Source organism: Carlito syrichta, unplaced genomic scaffold, assembly GCF_000164805.1.
Source record: "Carlito syrichta isolate Samal-C Ts95f unplaced genomic scaffold, Tarsius_syrichta-2.0.1 Scaffold304557, whole genome shotgun sequence".
Classification (NCBI taxonomy): domain Eukaryota; kingdom Metazoa; phylum Chordata; class Mammalia; order Primates; family Tarsiidae; genus Carlito; species Carlito syrichta.
In genome coordinates, this window is record NW_007248653.1 from 368351 (window position 1) to 382402 (window position 14052).

Sequence of the window (14052 nt, forward strand, 5' to 3'; positions counted from 1 at the left end):
AGCTCTCTTGGGCTGTTTTCTATTTTGGATTCCAGGCATTTGGTGTCCAGCTGGGAGATTCCAGGCATTTGTTGTCCGGCTGATTGTGGTATCTGGGATAGTGTTTCAGGCAGACTCTGCTTATTGCCTTTTCGGGCAAGCTATGCCGGAGTCCCCCGCTCAGGGGTAGGGCAGGCAGGGTCACTTGCTGGACCATGTAAGGTCGGGACGGGAGGTAGAGTTTGGAGCCAGCCTGGGAACGTGTTCCACATGACACCATAATTCTCGTGCTCATAAAACATCCTCAGAGGGCAAGCGGCAGCCTGTGAGTGAGTGCTTATTTCTGTAGGAGGGTCCCTATGAGACAAGCCATCTTCAGCGGCAGACAGTCAGGCACTGGGGACCCTGAGGACAGGAGCTGGAGGGAGGGAGGGAGGTGAGGGGTCAGAACCGTCCCATGATGCTGACAGGCAGGGAGGAGTTGGGAGGAGGAGGTGATTGTACCCGGAGTGAATGAGGACGTCCGCTGGGGTTGGTGGACTGGTGGCGGGCCCGCTCATGCTGCACACATCTGCTAACGTGAGGCCACCCCCGGGCTTTGGTTTTAAGCTCCTGGGCTGGTCTCCCGTTCTGCCCCCCTGCCTCCTGGTCTGCATCCCCACGGGGTCTGCCTGGGCTGCCTCCACCGGCGCTGCTGAGACAGAAGGCTCGTCTCCAGGGACAGTGTCCCGAGAAGGGACTTTGCCTACAAGCAGGCCAGAGGGCCACAGGGAGGGAAGAGGAGGGCGAAAGTGACAAAAATGTGGGTAAAAACTTGAGCCGTGCATGCAGGCTTTTCATAAGAACTTTATTTTTCAAAAAGGGGGAAGAATCCAAAGTATTAAAATAATCCTCTAATTTTTGTTTTGGAAGAAAAGGACAAGGCGACAAAATAATTCACATAAAAAAATTTCAAGCATGATTCTGCAGCTATTCCTCTGGCTCCTGGGGTCCCCAAGACCGCACCTCCTGTCTGCAGCTCGGGCTCCCCTGCATCGCGGGGATGCAGCATGTCCGGGATGGGGAGGAGACGCGGCGTCTGGAGGGCTGTCTGTTCACCTAGCCAATAAATACAAGAGGTCGGTCTTCCCAGTGGAAATGATTCAGTCCATCTTGGGGAGCTAAAAGTGAGAGCCGCCCCTCTTCCAAAATTCCAATCTTTCCTTTTTGGAGATGACTACGTGAAAGAAGTGAAATGTGGAAAGAGGTATGCGGGATGCCCGGCGCTAGCACCAGACGGACGCCAAGGGACGCGGTACCTCACTGAGGCGAGAGAAGCAGCTCGATTTTTCCTTGCCTTTCATGTGGAGACACGCCCCTTGCGATCACGGAGGTGAATCAGACTGGGCAAAGTCCTGATCTGGAGCAAGTTTTCCTTATTTAAAGAAAAAATGAAAAAGGTGAGCTGGAACACACCAGAAGCGCCTATGCGCACTTTCCGCCAGGTGACCCTACCAGGAACTGGGAGACAAAGCCTGGCTCTCCCCTGAGAGGCAAGACAAGGTGAATGCAAAGACCTCTTGGGACTGTCCCGGTGCTCCTGGCTTGTCAGTTGGTGTTTCTCTGGGGAACAGGGAGGTTCTCGTGAAGATACTTCAAACTTCCGTGCTCCGAGAAGTCTGAGACCACATGGTCCTGCCCCCGCAGCAGCCACTTGGTGGTAAGCAGTCCCTCCAGTCCCACGGGTCCCCGGGCGTGGATTCGAGAGGTACTGATGCCCACTTCCGCTCCTGTGGAAAAGCACAGATCAACGGGGGCTCTCCCAGCCCCTGCTTCCTGTCTATGCACCAGACCCACGCTGCCTTGTCCTCCCTTGATGCCCTCTGCCAACCCTGACGCCCCCTCCCCAGTCTGCTGAGTCCCACCGTCCTCGTCTTCTTAAGCACCTTCCCCAGTTACAAGACATCGTGACGCGCCCCTTCTCCTGAAGCATGTGGGCTTCTTGTCCACATTTCACTCCCAGTGCATTTTGACAAAGTGCTGTCTCTGATGGCAGCTGAGCAGCTGAACTGTACACAGGATGACATCTGGACACGTTTTAAGGTGTACAACAACGTTTACATGAGAGTTTCAACTCCCCAAATATATATATATATACATTTTTTGAGTTGGAGTCTCACTCTGTCACCCAGGATGGAGTGCAGTGGCACGCTCATGGCCACCGTGACCTCGACCTGCTGGGCTCTGGTGATCTTTCTGCCTCAGCCTTCCAAGTAGATGGAATCACAGGCATGCACCGCCACGCCCAGCTAATTTTTTGTATTTATCATTGAGAAGAGGTCTCGCCAAACTGCCTGGGCTGGTCTCGGACCCCTGGAATCAGGCAATCCTCATCTCTGCCTCCCAAAGTGCTGGGATTACAAGAATGAGCCACCATGCCTGGCCCCAAATATACTTTAAATCCTATAATGTAAGGGACATGTTCTTAGTGTTCCCCGGAAGTCTCAGCACATGGGCACTCAGACAGTTACTGGGTACATGCAAGGGTTATTGTTCATTGCCTTCCCTCCTGCACCCCGTACAGACCTGAGACCCTCAGGAATGTTCCTGGCTCTGGTTGGTGCTCACTGTATAAAGCGGAGGCAGGGTTCCCCCTTCATCACAGCTTTACTGAGCATGTGCTATGTTCCTGGCACTGGGCTGGGCCCTGGGGATAAAGTGGTGAATAACAGGTTCAGGGTCCTGCTTTCATGGAGCTGATGTGGTGGCATATGAGTCAATAACCTATGTTGTGCCCAAGTGCAGTGAAGGATGCCATGACAGAGACCGGGACAGAGCTGGGGACACCGCAGGGCAGGGGGTCATGGGAGCCTCCCCAAGGAGAGGCATTGTGGCTGGAACTGAGCACTGAGAAGAACCAGGTGGAGGTGCTAAGAGGTAGGCAAGTGCAGAGACCCGGGAAGTGCTTGGGAAGTGGCTGGCAAGGACAGAGACCACCGGGATCAGATTCAGTTCAGCAGTATGGAGATCACGTGACGTCAGACACGTTTTCTCTCTTCCATTTTTCATCTGGAAATAACAGAATCCACTTTGTAGACCAAGTGAGAGAATGCATGTGATGCACTTAGCGCAGTGCCAGGAAGGGAGTCAATGCTCACTGAACACCTCTCGCTGTCACGGATGCATATCGTGGGAGATCAGCTCAGCCGGAGTCTGGGCCTTTGCTCAAGCTGGTGCTGGTAGGACAGCGGTCTGGGTATTTGGCCTTTTGCTCATCTCCCTCCTGAATTCTCACTTGGACACTTGTCACCTCAGCCCTTAAAAGCACACTGCAATTTGTTTCCAGAATACAGAGTTCAAGGGTCAGTGCAAGTGATGCAATACTTAAATCCAACCCCCAACACGACAGAAGTGAGGAACTGAAAGGGTCTGATGACCAAGAGTAACTGAATTAAATTTCTTTTAACAGTTCATTAAGAACCATTTCTCCAGGCTGACCATCTGTTCAAAAATTTCAGGGGGATTAAAATGTTTTAAGTGGTTGAAATAATTCCCAAATATTCAGAAAATATGTCATAAATGTCTCACTGAAGTTTCATGCTATGGTACCCCTGAAAACCAGAGACTCTAAATAACCCCAGCACTACACAGGGATGGAGATTTTATTTTATTTTGAGCTGGAGTTTCACTCTGTCTCCCAGGTTGGAGTGCAGTGGCACACTCATGGTCACCCCAGCGTCGACCTGCTGGGCTCAGGAGATCCTTCCGCCTCAGCCTCCAAATAGCCGGAACTATAGGCATGTGCTACCACGCTCAGCTAATTTTTTTAAAAAAATACATTATAGAGACGAGGGCTCACCAAGTTGCCCAGGCTGGTCTCGAACCTGTGGGCTCAAGCAATCCCCTCACCTCAATCTCCCAAAATGCTAGGATTACAGGCTTGAGCCACCACACTGGGCTGGGATGGAGATTTTATACAGAATGGGAGGGGACCCAAGAGTGTCCCTCTGAAGCTTTCTGTTTTAAAATCTGTTTTAGAAGTTAGCCTCGTACCTCTGGGCTGACCTGTTTTTGATGCTGGTACTTTGGCCCAATGTAGGTACTAGCACCTTCTTCTGTCCTGTCCTTGTGGGGTTCCCATCTGAGACAACGTGGCTGTGTCACTCTGAAAAAACAGCCTGCAACAGCAGAGCTCTCGAGGGACCCTGGCACGTACATCTGTCACAGCCTGTGCACAAAAGCAGGCTGTGGTCTGCCTGTGCTGTGGCAGGAGTTGACCCAGGCTTTGGATTTGCACAAACTTGGGTCTGAGTGCCAGCTGTGTGACTCTGGACAAGTTACTGCATTTCTCTGATCTTGTTCTCCACCTGCGAGGAAGGAAATGAGTACCCACCTGGTTCACGCATGAAATACCTTGGTTTCATTCATTATTCTCCCTGATAATCCCACCTTGCCACATGTCTGTCTCCATCACTTGCTCAAGCATGTGACAGGGAAGAAGAGGTGTCTCCTCTACCTCCCAGGCCCTTGGGCCACCCAGCGCTTTTCTTTTTCTTTTTTTTTTTTGAGTTGGAGTCTCACTCTGTCGCCCAGATTGGAGTGCAGTGGCCGGCTTCCGGCCACTGCAGCCTTGCCTGCTGGGCTCCGGCGATCCTTCCGCCCCAGTCTTCCAAGTAGCTGCAACTACAGGCGTGCGCTACCATGTCCGGCTAATTTTTGATGTATTGTAGAGATGAGGTCTTGCCAAGTTGCCCAGGTAGGTCTCGAACCCACGGGCTCAGGCAATACACTCACCTCAGCCTCCCAAAGGCGCGGGATTACAGGCTGAGCCACCGAGCCCAGCTCACCCAGTGCTTTTCAAGGGACCCCTTTCTCCCCCGACAAAGTCTTTCTTACCCAGCCCAAAGCGGTAGCCGTCAGAGAAGCGAGTGCTAGCATTCCAGAACACACAGGCACTGTCTACGTGCTGGAGGAAGAACTCTGCGGTTTGCTCTGCAGGGTGAAAAAAGAGAAACAGAATCAGGGTGACCCTTGGAGCACACCCCTGCTTCCAGCCACTTGCTGGGACAGGTCTGGACAGGGCCTGGCCCCACGCATGCCTTACGTGCTCTCACCGCTGAACAGGAGGCTTGTGAAAGCTCCGAAGCGGAAGAAGGCCAGCCTGCTTCGTCAGCCAGGCATTGTGGGAAGGCCAGGGTGGAGCCCAGACCTCCCGCAGATGCGCCTTGGTGCTGCAATGGCCACTGCTGCTCCGCCACAGGCTCCACCCCCACATTGCCTGTGTCTTGCTCTACACCCACAAGCAGCGTGACCCCGAGCAGGTGTCTACACCTCTCTGTGCCTGAGTCAAAAGGGACTGATGCCCTTACCCAGCTCCTAGGGCTGTGGAGAGGATGAGATGAGTTGGTCCCTAGGGAGTACTCATCCCAGGGCCCGGCGCCCAGTGAGTGCTCAGGAACCGCCAGCTGCCATTACTGGCGGTGTTATGATTCCCCAACAAGCTGACTAGAGATTCCTCAGGGGCCTCTGGCGCCCGGCACCCACGATGTGTATCCCTCAGTACACATCTGCGGAGTGAACAAATGAACGTGCAGGGGCGGTTCTGCCCGTAACCTCCTGGGCCCTGGTTTCCTCAGCTGTAAAACGGGTTTATTTTAACTACCTGGGAAGAACTGTTGCTCGGATTAAATGATGACACCTTGACACAGGTAAGTCATCTAAAAGCAGAGTGAATCATCCCTGCTCCATCGTCCCCGGCAGGGCCACCATAACAGCACAATGGGCTCATAGGTGTGACAGCACCCAGCCACCCACCAAATGCAGCTATGCTAGGCGCTGCCATTAGCCTCCTCAACTGATGTTTTCCTGCGGGCCACGAGGGTCTGCCAGTGCAGGGCTGCCTGGGAGGCCAGAGCAGAAAAGGCGGACACTGCGTGCTGGGAGATCTGGACACTGACCGTTCTCAGTGACGATGACGTCCGTGTGGGAGCTGCCATACTTGTGGATGTGGTCAATGGCGTCCTGGACGCTGTCCACCACTTCAATGCACAATTCCAGGTCCCCGTACTCAGTTCGGAGTGACTTCACTTCGGAGGGGCTGAAAGTCAGATAGGAGGCAAATTTGGGGCCAGCATGGATCTTCACCTGGAACAGAGGAAGCCCAGGATGACAACACAGAAACCACTAAATAAGCACGCTCCAGCTCAAGCAGTGAGTGGTGCCTGCAGATACAGCTGGGGCTTCCAGAGCGGCTCCGAGCCCGGATAGCTGGACCGGTCCGACCTTCCTGCCCTGCTGGATGCTATGCCTTGGGAAATGCTGACTGGCCACACGTCAGCATGGGGCCCCCAAGAAGTTGGAGTAAGGATTGAGCAGGACGCTTCTGAACATTAAGAACATGTGAGGCATTTAATGGGCTGACGTAGCCCTGACTTCTGGTATTTTACTAAAACGGACACTTGAGTATAAAGACCCCACCCCCTGCACGTGGATCTAGGCACTGGAACCATATGGACAGAGGGAGATCTACATATACATTTTCCACTCCCTCCCCTGGAGATGTCACAGGCTGGCTTTGGAGGAAGCTGACTTGGCTAGGCTCTTCCAGCATCTCTAGAGGTACTTGCTTGGATTTCTGACTGTGTTGGACTGGCCCCACCTCTAGTTCAGCTCAGCCCCAGGCACTAATCCAGCTCCTGGCTGGAATAATTTCAGGATCCTAAGGTCACAGCTGGGTCCCGCTTAAGCCTTGTTCTCCAAGACTTCCCTAGGACAGGGTTCATGCCTTGATTCTTCAGGACTAAGCTCTTACCTTGGCTCAAGTTACCACAAGCGGTGTCTGTCTTGTCCCAAGGGCTTCTGAGGCCCTCCTGTCATTTCCTATATGGGACCCCGCTTCCTCCTGGACCGGGGTCTACCCATGGTCCTAGGGGACCAGAACCCCAGCCCTGTGCAAGTCACCCCACTGGGTTTACTTCCTGCCACACAGAAGGGCTGCGAGACGTACACACGGACCCACTTTGGTTTGAGGAACTTCAAGGCCATCCTTATTTTAATCACTGAGGACAATACGGTTTGTCCGGGTCAGGACGGGGGTGGGCGGGGGTTTTGTCCTGGCTGACAGAGCACCTTCCTCCCATCCAGTCCTGTTCACTGTGGGGTTTGGCAAATGTGGGTGCCCAGTCCACAGGCCACTGGTGCAAAGGCAGGCCCTGGACATGAAGACCATGTGATCTAGCTCCCTTCTACTCTGGGGGGTGAATTTTCATTTTCAAAACAATTCTTTCAGGTTCTCATCAGGACCATGCCACATTTATCAGCTGACTGGAACCTTCTTTCCCAGCGAAAACAGGGAAGGGAAGAGATGCTCAGGACAAAGCAACCAAGGCCAGCAGGCATCTTCTCTGCTACTGTTAGTTCACATCACTGTGAAAGAGCACCATGACATCGGACATTAAAGTTTAAAATATATCCATGCATAAAGCTTAACAGATAGGCCATTTTTGCCTGAGAGCATCTATTTTCTTGCAGTCATGAATTCAGGACAGAGCATAACTTTATATTTGAAACGTATTGGCTTTGGCTGGTTTACAATCCTAATGACACGGCAAGACCACAAGCCAGAGAGCACATCGCACAAGCTGTTGACCCCAAACGCTGTCATTTCAAGCACATTCACAGTGGTGACTGAAGGCATAGGCGGGGGAGTGGATACACATACATTTGTGGTTTGAAAACATTTCTACACCATCTTCTCAAATCACATGCAAGGAGGAATGTGTTTGGAATCATAAACTTTACATTTTGTCTCCTGAATAAAAGGTTCCAGAAACAGTCCACGTAGTGTGCTGCCACGTGGTCTGCCTTACCTTTGAACCCTCCTTTGCACACAACACATTCTGCTTCACAATAAAGCCATCCGTATGTCGGCTGGTCTGTCTGCTAGAAAGTGGAGGGCAGGGTGTGTGTTCTGCTCACCTCTGCACTCTGCACATGGGTTGCCCAGAAACACTGTTTCCTAATTGCCTTCTGTGGCACCACAGCGGTTCCTGCTAACTCCACAGGCTTCCACATCCCAGAGTGGAAGTAACATGCCCTCCTGCAAACCTGACTTACCTGCTCTACTCTCAGCATATCAATGAGCTGGTCAAATAATGGGGTCCTCAGCAGATCTCGGTGGATTAACAACGTCTCCAAGGCATTACAGGCAGCCGGATATTCACACTTAGAGTCTCTGACTGAAAGGAAAAGAGAAGAGACATGTTTCTATCAACAGGATCTAGCGACAGCAGATTTAGTAAGTGTCTCACCCTTGGGAAACGGGAGACCCCAGCCAGCTCACCCAGCCTAGTGGCTTTGTCGACACTGGCCTCAGAATCCACATACATGTGGCAGATCCCTTCACTGTGCCCCATCACTGGGATCCCCTTGGCAGCTTTCTGGATGTCTCTGACCAGCTGGGAAGAGCCGCGTGGAATGATCAGATCGATCATTTTGTCTAGGCGGCAAAGATCTTCAACTTCTTCTCTGGTATTCACCTAAAGAAAGAGAATAAAAAGATAAAGCTGACATCTTCTGACTACACAAAATAGAGAAATAGCAGTTTCCTTTTTTTAGGTAAATGTCTGCATATCCTGAGAACTAAATCAGATACTGTGAAAACGTCTGAAAACAAGATTAAGTTTCTGATCATGGGAATAAAAAAGTTATCCAGCAAATGCTTATTAAATACTTTGCATCTGGTGCCATGCTCTGTATCCCACAACACGCAGAACACGACCCTGCCCGCAGAGCTGAGTCTAACAGGGAAGACAGCACGAGGACACAGCTAGCCATAGTACAGGGCAGAGGTTCTGAAATGCCATAAGAGGTACAAGGTACCACTCTGAAGATCAGATGTGGCAGAGACTACGCCGGGCTCAGAGGATCACAAAGGGAGGGGCTCAGATCACAACCCTGGGAAAATGGCGTGTCTCTCCAGGGAGTCTCCATTTGCCAGGACTTCCAGTGACAACCTCTACCCTGGGAAGTGGACTGGAACGACAAAAGTGCTTGTGTTAGGACACTGAGATCATAAGCATTTTTTTCTCATCTTGATTTTTAATATTTTTCCATGGCCATGTTGCCTTTACAACAAATATAAATATACATGTACCAGTGTGTTCATAACAACTTTATTCCACATAGTCAAAAGCTGGAAACAACCTAAATATTCATCAGCAGAAGAAAGGAAAAACTGTTGCATATGTATGTAAATGGAATACTATTAATACACAGAGATCAAACTTAGAGAAAACGAATGCTAGATGCAATGACTGAATTAATGTCACAGAAGTAATGATGAACAAATGACACACAACATAAAATGTATTTTGTATGATTCCATTTATATGAAGTTCAAAAACAGGCAAAAGTAATTCTATGTGACAGAAGTCAAAAAATTTGGCTGGGCACGGTGGCTTACACCTATAATCCCAGCACTTTGGGAGGCCAAGGCAGGAGGACTGCTTAAGCCCAGGAGTTCAAGACCAGCCTAGGCAATACAGCGAGACCCTGTCTCTGCAAAAAATCAAAAAATTAGCTGGGTATGGTGGCATATGCCTATAGCTACTTGGAAGGCTGAGGCAGGAGAATCACTTGAGCCCAGGAGTTTGAGGCTATGGTGAGCCATAATTATGCCACTGCACTCCAGCATGGGTAACAGAGACCCCAACTTAAAAAAAAAGTCACCCTGTGGCAGGGTGGGACACACTGGTTAGGCAGGGCACAAGATTTCCAGGATGCTGGGACCGCTGATGACCTTCTATACACCTGGTGGTCATAGACGTGTGTGTACACACACGTGGACAAAGTCACAGAGGTGTTCACAGAGGATCTGTATATGTCCTGTGTGAATGTCATACATCAACAGGAAGTGAGGGCAGGTTGGAGGGAACCTGTCCAAGCTGAGATATGGCAGAGCTGGGATTTAAATCCCTAAAATCCCTCTTTCTACCCACTACGTTGCCATTAAGAGAAAATCCCGATCCTGGTCACTGAGCATGCAATGCAGGAGGTTCATAGACATCCTCCCAGCAGCCAACAGAATCCTGGAACGCTGGAGTGAGCGGGCTTCAATGGCAAAAGAGAAGGATCTGGGGTCAGCCTGGTCCAAATCTAAACTCTACTGTGAACTGTGTGACTCCGGGCGAATTACTTTACCCCTGAGTCTGTTTTATTCGAAGCAAGACAGTGGGCCCAATAATGAATGGTATTTTCCTAACAAGGCTGTTGTGAAGATTAGATTAAATGAGATAATGGATACAAAGTGCCCTGCACACAGTAGGCGCTCACCAAGCTACAGCTATAACTATCAAACTACCTTGACACGTTGAGGAAAGTGAGACTATGGTCAGTTAAATAATGACCTTAAACGTAACAGTGAGAACAGCATGATCTCATACATGCATGCTGCATAACGGACTGGACAGACTTTCATGAAGCTTCTCCTATGGCTTGCCTTAAATCCCTCTGCCAACAAGAAGAAGTCAGGCCTCACCCTCAAGGCCCACTGCTCCTGCTGCCCAGGTTGTGGGTCCCGTTGACACTCCTGTGGTCAGCAGTGCCAGGACGCAGCTGCATGGCAGTGGCCCTCCCAAGCCACCAAAGACCCACCTGGCTCTGTCGGGTGGCTCACAGAACCTCCTGCCACTCCAATCAAGCCTGCCTGTGCAAGAGTCTTGGCCCCAGCAGCCTAAGCTTTGCTTACACTCCCAAACACCTGACCTGGCTCCTTCCCAGGGACCTACCAGCTGTACGGCCTCCTTGACTCCATGGATTGAGAGGGCCTCCTGGGTCAGGAGGTGAAGAATACGGTTGCTGTGTGCGGCCTCCTTGCCTCCTTTGAGTAACAAGCCATTCCCACTTGCGATGGCCAAGGCCGCCACCTGCAGATCAGAGGCAGAGGTGACCAGGTGACAAAACATTAACAGCGACAGCAACGTTCACACTCCCTGAGCACTTTCCCAGCACTCTGCACCGTGTTCGTCATTTTGTAAGGCCTGTGTGGCTTTACCTTTACAATATCTAGCGAAGAAAGTGCCTGTTTTATGCCCCCCTTTTCGGATAAGGACACTGAAGTCCAGAGAGGCTGGTGACTCCCCCAAGATGATGCAGCTTATAAACAGCAGTGTTGGGAGCTAGACGGAGATGGGTTGACTCCAAAGTGAACCACCTGGATCTTTGGAGCTAAACTACATGGCTTCCTTAGTACGTTAGCAAAGTTACCTGAGTTAAGTGTCCCACTCCTCACACTCCACTGTGGATAACAGCATGCTCAGGGCTCCGTGGGGAAGCACATGCTCTACCTGACTCAGCTGAGGCTGGTAGCACATCTGGCCACAATCTACCCTGGCCCTGGACTTGTTCCCAGAGCTCTAAACGCCTGCAGGAGACACATGCTCCTGCCGGCCCTGGACAGTGATGGCGAGCCTGCTGGGAAAGGAGCCTTGTTTCCACACACCCGCTGGGCAGGACTGTTACAGCAAAGAATGAGTGACATTGACCTGTCACCCAAAGCCAAAAGCCTCATGCTCTCACTGCTCTCGGGATGAATGAAATCTTGCTTTTACAACACGGAAAAAAAAACAATTTTACTAAAAACCTTGCCTGAGCATGCTCAACTCTGGATTAGAGGTTCTCGGTCCTTTTTTGTTCTTGTTGCTCATGACCTCTTAAAAAAGCCATGTAAAGTTTCTCCAGATAAATGCACACACACAGAATTCTGCATGCAATTTTTGGGACTCAGGGATTTGGTGAAACCATCTAGGGTTAGGAGCCCAGGTAAGGAGTCTCACTAGTGGTTGGCTTAAGAGGAAACCTTACTCTTCTTGTATGGATGACATATAGCAGAGATACTTCATGGACACAGACCACAGAGTCACTTAGGACATTGCCACCAACAGAAGTGGGTTTTTTAAAAATTTTATTTGGAGTCTTACTCTGTCTCCCAGGCTGGAGTGCAGGGGCACACTCAGCCACTGCAGCCTCAACCTGCTGGTCTCCGACAATCCTTCCACCTCAGCCTTCCAAGCAGCTGGAACCACAGGCACAATGCTACCACACCTGGCTAAGTTTCTGATTTATTGTAGCGACGAGGTCTTTGCAAGTTGCCCTGTTTGGTCTCAAAATCCTGGTCTCAGACAACCCTCTCGCCTCAGCTTCCCAAAGTGCTGGGATTACACGTGTGAGCCACTGTGCCTGGCCAAAGGCGGGTTTTGCAGACATCACTGGGGCATTTCTGCTAGACAGGTATGTAGCCAGAGGGTGGGGTGCCCACATCAGCCAGAGGCTGAGGACAGGCCCCATTGGTATGACAGTCCCTTGGTGAACAGGCTGGCTTTAGGACACATCAGAAAGGACCTTCCGTAGCATATTCCAGACTCCTACTTGTCATCCATGGCTTCTAATAAAGAGGTGCTGCATTTGTGTTTAAAACAAAATTTCCCAGAAACAAACAGCACATGTTCTTACTTGAAGTTAAACAATGGGCACACATGGATGGATAGAGTGGAATGTCAGACACTGGAGACCAAAGGGTGGGAGGGAGGTGAGTGTTGGAGAACAGCCTACTGGGTACAATGGTTGTTGTTGAGGGCGGGGACACTAAAAGCCCAGACCCACCGCTACATGACACATGCATGGAACAAACTTGCACTTGTACCCCTTTTTATTTTTAAAAAACCAGAATTTTCCTGTGAGACCGTGGGGATAGTGCGAAGAAAAAGCTGGTATCACCCTACAGGACAGTCCAGTGAGGAAATGGCCTCCGAGTTTTGGGACAGTTTAGGGCCACAGTGTGAGGCTACCCTCTAGCACTACATTATATGTCCCGGCCTGGTGGCCTGGCAAGACCTTGAACGTGTGGCTTCTTAACAGGAGCCTATGGTACGTTCACGTCCTTAAAGAGAGTTGCATTCTAGCTCTCATTAACTACTGACAGTCCTTCTCCCTAGCCAACATACAGGAAGTCATCTGTGACACGGAGCACACCGGCAAAGCCAGTTGTGAGATGAGCGACCTGCAGCAGGCCAGCGGGGCTTCGTGGCCAGGCGGCAGAGTGAGCCACGAGCGAAGGTATTTGGAAAACCACTCCTGCACTACAGAGTGGCAGCTCGATCTGGGCTCCAGTCCCAGCTCTACCTTACACAAAGTGTGACGAGAATATTAACGTCTACAAGGCTCAGATTTTCCAACTGTAACATGAACATATGAAGAGCTACCTCAGGACTACTGGAAGAATCAAGAACATAAGTTGCCCGAAGAATAGCCTGAGAATGAAGTCTCAAAATTGATCTTTTTCTGGGACCAAAAAACCCAGAAGATCTTCACACACATCCACACCCACACCCACACCCACACAATTGCCTTTGAGAATCTTATCTCCAGTCCTGAAAACACACTCTTCCTCCAATTCCCCCACCCCCTCCCACCCCCTGGTAGGACATTTAGTCACGCACCTGGGGTAGACAGTCAGGGCGAGATTCAAAGATCACCAGCAGAACTCCAATTGGGACAGTCACTTGTTCGAGTTCCAGGTTTTTGGCAATGCGGGTCCGGCGCAAAACACGCCCCACGCTGTCCTGGGAGGAGGCTGCAATCTGCCGCAGACCGATGGCCAGGCTGTTCAGCTTGGATGTGGAGAGGCTTAAACGCTTCAGTAGAGGAGCTGCGAGTCTCCCTGGAAAGGTGTTGAGAGCACAGGTGGGGCGGCAGACCCGGCAGGCTGCAGCCACCACCCAGCAAGCATGTCGGGGTGTTTCATGACCATGTGGCATTGCATGAGGGACAGACTCAGGGAGACAGTGACATACACCCGCACCCTCTGGGTCAGCAACTTTGGTTCCAAAACGTACCACTTGAAGAACAAGCCTGTGTGTAACCAGGATAGTTACCACAGCATTTTTACAACAGTGGGAAACCAATTCCACCTAAAAATTTAGACAATGGGCTACAGTGCAGTTACTGTACACGATATATCTATGTTTATCGACATGGAAAGCTGGCTCAGATACAGTTTGTGAGAAAGACAAACTGGGCTGAGCTCGGTAGCTCAGC

At 50.9% G+C, this 14052-nt stretch overlaps 1 protein-coding gene across 6 annotated transcripts in view; it reads right to left on the reverse strand.

The window, feature by feature from the left end:
* Positions 1–1433: 1433 nt before the first annotated feature.
* The window catches only part of ALDH18A1 (aldehyde dehydrogenase 18 family member A1), a 42466-nt gene continuing 29847 nt past the window's right edge, over positions 1434–14052 (reverse strand). For all 6 annotated transcript variants that reach the window (XM_008060216.2, XM_021713453.1, XM_021713452.1 and 3 more), the window contains 7 exons: positions 13455–13675; positions 10746–10883; positions 8300–8495; positions 8074–8195; positions 5916–6102; positions 4855–4950; positions 1434–1748 (listed from right to left, as the gene is read on the reverse strand). In XM_008060216.2, coding sequence (XP_008058407.1) covers positions 1567–1748; positions 4855–4950; positions 5916–6102; positions 8074–8195; positions 8300–8495; positions 10746–10883; positions 13455–13675 — 1142 coding nt within the window. In that variant the 3' untranslated portion in view covers positions 1434–1566. The remainder of the gene's footprint in view (positions 1749–4854; positions 4951–5915; positions 6103–8073; positions 8196–8299; positions 8496–10745; positions 10884–13454; positions 13676–14052) is intronic.